Consider the following 7,500-nt stretch of genomic DNA (forward strand, 5'->3'; position numbering starts at 1 on the left):
CCTCCTGGAACACAAACAATCAGCACAAATATTCCCATTCAGAAAAACAGCTTTTTTATTATTACATTATAGTATCACATATATCAACCCAAATAAAAATATTCATACAGGCAATTAGGTGTAGACATAGCATGTATGGACAGATATAAAGTTTTGTTTAAACTCTATGCAGACCGAGAGACCAATCTTCTCTAAAACCGAATATTTACAAAGCAAATATTGAATATTATTATTATTATACAGTGAGTTTTTCCCCCCATCGCTGCGTCTTCAATACGTTAAGCAGAATTAACAAGGAATCACATGTTTTCCGACTCAAAAAGTGCTTCGTATTCATGCAAAGGCCGGTGTATTAAACATCTGGAATAACACAAACCAAAATATTTACTAAGAAAACGTCCCACGATCGGATTTAATTACAGGACGACAAAATTAAGCTCACTATCAGTAGCCGGACGAATGCAGATATTACAGATGCTCTATATTCTGCATAAACCATAAAGCAATTAAAAACAGCACTTAGATTCTCCTCAAGTAAATGACTGAAGCATATAACCACCCCAAAAACACACACACACACGTTTACCAGCTTATACAAACCACGTCATTTCATCTCAAGGTTTTACAGTACTAGAAAGTCTGGAAAAGTGTTACCACGTACGCATGACTCCACTCGTATTTACAATATCATTGGCAAAATAACATCTCAGAATGATCTCAAAAAGCACCTCTAGAAGACACAACAGCAGCCGCTTGTCCATTCAGAAGAAAAACACACACACTTATCTGGTGTACTAGTTCAATACTGAGTGTGTTCATATATATATATATATACACACACACACGTGTATACTGTGAGAGGAACAGCTTCAGGACACGTTAAGAGCAGAAAACATCCAGAATATGAGGTTATCCAGAGCTGAAGGTTGGCAAAACATGGTGTGGAACGACATTCCCTTAAGTTGCATTGATATTTAAAGGACAATCAGAAAGATACGGTTCTTTACCCTGTATCATCTACCAAAACAAGAAGAGAATAATCAGAGAGGAAGGAAATAGAGAGTAAACGACAGTAAGAAACGGTGAAGGACTGTTGTTAAATCTTCCTGGAGTCTTTCGTTTCGAAGAGCTTCATCCTCTCCTGTACGGTCAAGCCTTCCTTTAAACTCTGAGAAAAAGACAGAGAGGAGAACATGATCAGATTTATAAATGATGACAGGAAAATGATGCTTTATTAGACTTTAGTTTGCAACACATAAACAATAATGTTCATATAAAAAGAACCTTTAATTGTACATAACTGCATTTTATAGCAAAACACTGCTTTAAAATAAGGACAAATTTGAAATAATTAGGCCAAGCATGTTAAATAATTATTAGAAATTGCACTGATCTGCCTCTGTTAACCAGGAAACATCAATATGATCAAATATACAACATCATTTACATTTAAAATGATATTCTCTGTTATAAATAGATTGTCTTCACATGCAACAAAATAAATAAACAAATACATTTTTAAAAGAAAAAAGCAACTAAAATAAAACCGTTTATTGTCTTGTATATACTGTCACAGCCTGATTAAAAATATCAAAACTAAAATTTAATAATTGCAATAAATAAAATAAAATATACAATATAATTTACACTTTAATAATTATATTCTCTGCTATAAATATACTGTCATCTAATGCAAAAAAATTACATTTTTAAAAAGAAATAAAATAATAAAAAAACTGTTTATTGTCTTGTATAAAACAGCTTGATTAAACTTAACAAAATTTAATAATTGCAATAAAATAAAATAAAATATACAATATAATTTAAACTTTAATAATTATATTCTCTGCTTTAAATATACTGTCATCCCATGCAAAAAAAATTTTAAAAAGAGAAGAAAAAAAAAGAAAAGAAATAAGAGTTTATTGTCTTGTATATAACTGCTTGATTAAACTAATAACAATTAAAATGTAATAATAGCAATAAGATAAAATATACAATATAATTTACACTTTAATAATTATATTCTCTGCTTTAAATATACTGTCATCACATGCAAAAAATACAGTTTTAAAAAGAAAAGAAAAAAAATAAAGAAATAAGAGTTTATTGTCTTGTATAAAACAGCCTGATTAAACTTATAACAATTAAAATGTAATAATAGCAATAAGATAAAATAAAATAAAATATACAATATAATTTACACTTTAATAATTATATTCTCTGCTATAAATATACTGTCATCACAAGCAAAAGATTTACATTTTTAAAAAGAAAAGAAAAAAACTCAATTAATAAAAGTTTATTGTCTTGTATAAAACAGCCTAATTAAAAACATTAAAAACTAAAATTTAATTATTGTAATAAAATAAAATATACTATATAAATTACATTTTAAAATATACTTTGCTATAAATTTACTATCGTCACAAGCAAAAAAGATTTTTTAAGAAAAGAAAACTAAAGAAATAAAACAGTTTACTGTCTTATATATAACAGCATAATTAAAAAATATATAAAAAATAAAATTTATTAATTGCAATAAAATAAAATATACAATATAAATTACGTTTAAAATGAATTTTTTGTTATAAATATACTGTCATCACATTAAAAAAATACATTTTAAAAAGAAAAGAAAAAACTAAATAAATATAACAGTTATTGTCTCATGCATATAAGATTAAAATATGTAGAAAAATGATAATTGCAATAAAATAAAAAGCTTTTTTTATATTGCATTTAAAATAATAATAAACATTCAATAGCCCGAATCCTGTACCTTCAAGTTATATCATATTCTCTGCTGTAAATGAAAGCCTGTGACATATAATTGCAGTAATAAACACAAAATAAAAAACATAAAATAATAAAACAAGAGATTAAAATACAACTGCAATAATTATGATGTCCCTCCCTATTGTATCCTGGCAGTTTATTACACGACTTCAGACTGAACATCGATTTATTTCGTTATTTGCTTCACAACATGCACATTCCTTAAAGGGACATTCAGAGAGTTTTAAACCAAAGCCTGCTTCTGTGTTCACTTGGGTGTCTGTAAATGACTTTTTTTTTCGTCATCATTGTTTTCAAGTCTGGTTCCTTCATTGTGCAACAGGACACCAGTGAATAGCCTTCACATGCACACCGTGTACTGCCTGAACACACACACACACACAGCGGTGTCTGCTTTCATGATTATTATGACACTATTAGATCTGTCTCACTGCCTTCAAAAACTAAACGGGACACACAACACTTCATGTCCTCGTGTCTTTAAGTAAAAAAAAGAAATCTGCATCATTTAGAACAGAAGTTACTTGCCCGAAAAATGACCTCAAAATGTACACCCACACAGACGTAAAGGGATAGTTCACACAAACATGAAAATGTACTCATTATTTACTCACCCTTTACTTGTTCCAAACCTTTAACCTTTTCTTCTATTAAACACAAAAGCAGATCAATTGAAGAGAGCTGAAAACCTGTAACCATTGACTTCTATAGTGGGAAAAACAAATACTATGGAAGTCAATGGTTACCGGTTTTCATCATTTTTCAAAACATCTTCTTTGTGTTCAACAGAAGAAAGAAACTTTGAACAAGCAAAAGGGTGAGTAAATGACAACAGGAATTCAGTTTTGGGTGAACTGTCCCTTTAAGAGAAGAGGCTTAAGAGAAAAATATCTCTGAATATCCCTTAAAAGTTGTGTATTGAGGGTTTAATCACACACAAACTCAACAAAATTAACAAACGACATACACATAAAGGTCTATTGAGAAGGTAATTGTTTTACATGTAAGTATTTTAGTATTAGTGATTGTATCCTCAACCAGACTTCAAAATTACATGGGCTGCATCTGAAATCGCCCTTATTCACTATTCCCCAATAATATAACTGAGTGAATACACATGAGTAGGTGAATTGGAGTGTACTGATATGATGTTGTTTTGTGTGTGTTTTGACTGGTTGATAAATCCCTCACACCATGTCCTATTAACACGCAACACGACAAAATTCCAGCGACAAGCATTTTGTCTGCACCAAATGTGATGCGACAGAAACCATTTAAATACCAGCCACTGCACTCCCAACTATATGCTAAAGGCTTTTAATCTATGTAATACAGTGCTCTGCATATATAAGTATACCCCTCACAAATCTATCTTTTGAATTCATATACAATATTATATTTGTGCATATACACTAGATTAGTCAGTACTGAAGCCAAATCTGGAGCTTATCTAACAAAATAACTAATAAATAATAGTACACCCACATTTATATGTTATAGAAAAACATTAAATACACATTTAATAAAGAGGGAAAACCCAGAGAAGCAAAAAAATGTAAACATTTAGTTGAGATTTTGTGGGTTTTAATTTATTTTGCAATATTTTGCTTGAATTTAATTGTATTATCTTTCAATTTCTGGTCCCACTTCATATTAAGTGGCCTTAACTAATACAGTATGTACTGAAATTAATCATTTGTTGTCATGTAGTCATTTTATAAATACATGCATTTACATTGTACTTATGCTTGATTAAATACCTGCATGTAATTACATCAGTAATTAACTTTTGTAATTACCTTTATAACTATGCTGTTGACCATGCTTTAACCCATTCTTAAACCTGCTTATACTACCAAATCTGTCCCTAAACCTGTCTGTATCCCACCTCAAGAGCACCACAAGTGTTCTTCAATACTTTATGTACTCTGTACTGTATATATATATTTCAAAATATAAATATAGTGTAGTTGCTGTGCTCATATAGTAGTTAAGGCCAAATAATATAAAGAGGGACCCAATTTCTAAATATGTTTGGTGACTAAAATATTATTTTAATAAATATATCTGTTTAATAAATCTGTTTTATTTTAATGCTCAAAAATACATTGCCTATATTCTCTGAGAAAATAGGGTGTATTCAATTATGCTGAGCACTGTACATAATAAACATCTTTAGCACTATTAATAGGCTACTGAGTGACTGATTGTTGTTGTTGGTTTGCACTGAGTTTAGGGATGGGTATCGTTAAGGTTTTAATGATATTACTACTTTTATCGATACCACTTATCGGTTCGGTACTTTAACGGTTCTTTTATCTGTACTTTTTGAAGTGTTTTTTTAATTAAAAAACAAATTGAACAGAATTAACAACACTTTATCTTATTATTACGCTTTTTACGTAAAATAAAACTAAACAAATAATTGCAAAACAAATAAATAACAATTTTCCTGTAAAAGAATGCACAATGGTTTGAAGGAAAATGAGTTTTTAACCACTCTTCTGGAGAAAAATCAACATGTTTGTCTTTTCTGGCTGAAGCCAGGATTTTTCTTGGTTTATTGTGCTCCCTGCAGCTGAAAACACCCTCTTTGAGTTGCAAAATGGAGTTAAATAATCAGATAATGATTAAGATATTTCATTAACACATTTCCATAAATGAGTTAATGGTGTTTTGGGAGTTAAAAACGCAAAAATAAGCAGTTTTTTAATCATTTCTTAATAAGCATAGTTTATTACCAGACTATTCTTAGGCTATATTTGTAAATACAGTAATGTAAAAGCATTTTTAAATGTTTAAGATTTATTTAGGCTACTGCAGAAAAAAAATACTGTTTTCAATGTAACCGAATGTGTGTGTTTATTAAGCTATTAATACTAAGAGACCTTAGAGCAGGCATGGGCAAACTCGATCCTGGAGGGCCGGTGTCCCTGCAGAGTTTTGCTCCAACACTAATCAAACACACCTGAACACCCTAATTAGTGTCTTCAACATCACTAGAAAGCTACAAGCAGGTGTGTTTGATTAGGGTTGGTGCAAAACTATGCAGGGACACCGGCCCTCCAGGATCGAGTTTGCACATCTCTGCCTTAGAGAGACCTTATGTGATTGACTGCTAGCATAACGATGTGGATTATGTTTAGTCTAGGCACTCGAAAACTTTTCATTTGTCTTTCTGCAGTTAATGCACTATTGAAAGACGCTTACTCAGATTGCTTGTGTTTCCGCTTAAACAAGAAAACAACTTGTTGCCTTTGTTGCAACAGGCATTGTCGCTGATGTGTGTGCGCTTAGCACGAGCTTCCGCTGAGTGCGCGCGCACAGCCGGGCGGAAACACAAGCATTTCTCATGTGAGACTGCCAACAGTGCAGACGAATATCAAATATGGCAAATTAGAAAAGGCCGGTCAGTTTAATTATGCTACTGTAAGTAATGTTTATTCAGCAATTATTCTCCAGCACCGATAGCAGAACCGTTAACGTCAGAGCTTAACGATACTACGGTCTTTTATAATGTAGCACTGAGACCAATAAAGTACCGATAAGAGTTTCGGTACCCCTCTCCAACCAAGTCACAGTTCAGACTTTCAACAATCTGCTGCTGCTTTCAGTAGTATGGCAATAAATGTCACATAAACATGGTATTTAAACACACATTGGGAGCCCTTAACACTGAATAAAGCACATAATCAGTACCTGAGGTGATCATTGTCTTAGTAGTTTAAGCGTTTTTTCTGCTTTAGCATTTATGAAATAGAAATTTTGGTGATGGTTAGGACAACAACTCATTTTAACATGCAAAACATAGATTTTATCGCATCATTATGGCGAATCACGTGTTGTAAGGACACGGTGTAAGACAGATTAGATCTTATATTTGTATTTTACAAGAAAATAATGACAGAATTTAATTTTTGAGGTGAACTATCCCTTTAAAGCCATACAAACGTTAATCTTCAAACAATTACCATCTTTAAACACCACAACACAAAAATCACACAGAGACACATGAAGCATGGAAACCCAACATAAAGACAGTAGGAACACATAACACTGAGCTGTGCTGGTTATGTGTCGACCTGCCAAACCAGGTTAAGCAGCAGGAGAGACTCAGACTGTGGGAAGGTGTAGAGCTCATGCAGGACTCAGAGCTGTGTTTACACTGGAATACTAGCTCAACAAATACTGCACAGCATACAACATACTGCTTTTAAATCATACGTGAACACAGTTAACCAGTAGGCAGTTAACCTGTCGCCTCACAGCTGGGTCAGTTGGCATTTCTGTGTGGAGTTTGCATGTTCTCCTCGTGTTGGTGTGGGTTTCCTCCGGGTGCTCCGGTTTCCCCCACAGTCCAAACACCTGCACTATACAGTAGGTGAATTGAATGAACTAAATTGGCCGTAGTGTAAGTGTGTGAATAAGTGTGTATGGATGTTCCCCAGTACTGGGTTGCAGCTGGAAGGGTTTCCGCTGTGCAAAACATATGCTGGATAAGTTGGCGGTTCATTCCGCTGTGGCGACCCCTGATAAATAAAGGGACTAAGCGGAAGAAAAATGAATGTATAAGTTAACGAATAAGAGTGGTTTGAAACTATCGAATGCATTATTACTATTATTTTATTTGCTTGTGTATTTTACAGGGACAATTGACATTGTTATACAAAGATAAACGATGTTGCGTACATGGGGCATATA

General features: G+C 32.5%; 1 protein-coding gene across 7 annotated transcripts in view; it reads right to left on the bottom strand.

Annotated features, from left to right (window-relative positions):
* Positions 1-31: 31 nt before the first annotated feature.
* si:ch73-103b11.2 (protein outspread) overlaps positions 32-7,500 on the bottom strand; it is a 109,608-nt gene continuing 102,139 nt past the window's right edge. For all 7 annotated transcript variants that reach the window (XM_056451217.1, XM_056451212.1, XM_056451211.1 and 4 more), the window contains one exon: positions 32-1,168. In XM_056451217.1, coding sequence (XP_056307192.1) covers positions 1,097-1,168 — 72 coding nt within the window. In that variant the 3' untranslated portion in view covers positions 32-1,096. The remainder of the gene's footprint in view (positions 1,169-7,500) is intronic.

This window comes from Danio aesculapii, chromosome 24, assembly GCF_903798145.1.
Source record: "Danio aesculapii chromosome 24, fDanAes4.1, whole genome shotgun sequence".
In the NCBI taxonomy this organism is placed as follows: domain Eukaryota; kingdom Metazoa; phylum Chordata; class Actinopteri; order Cypriniformes; family Danionidae; genus Danio; species Danio aesculapii.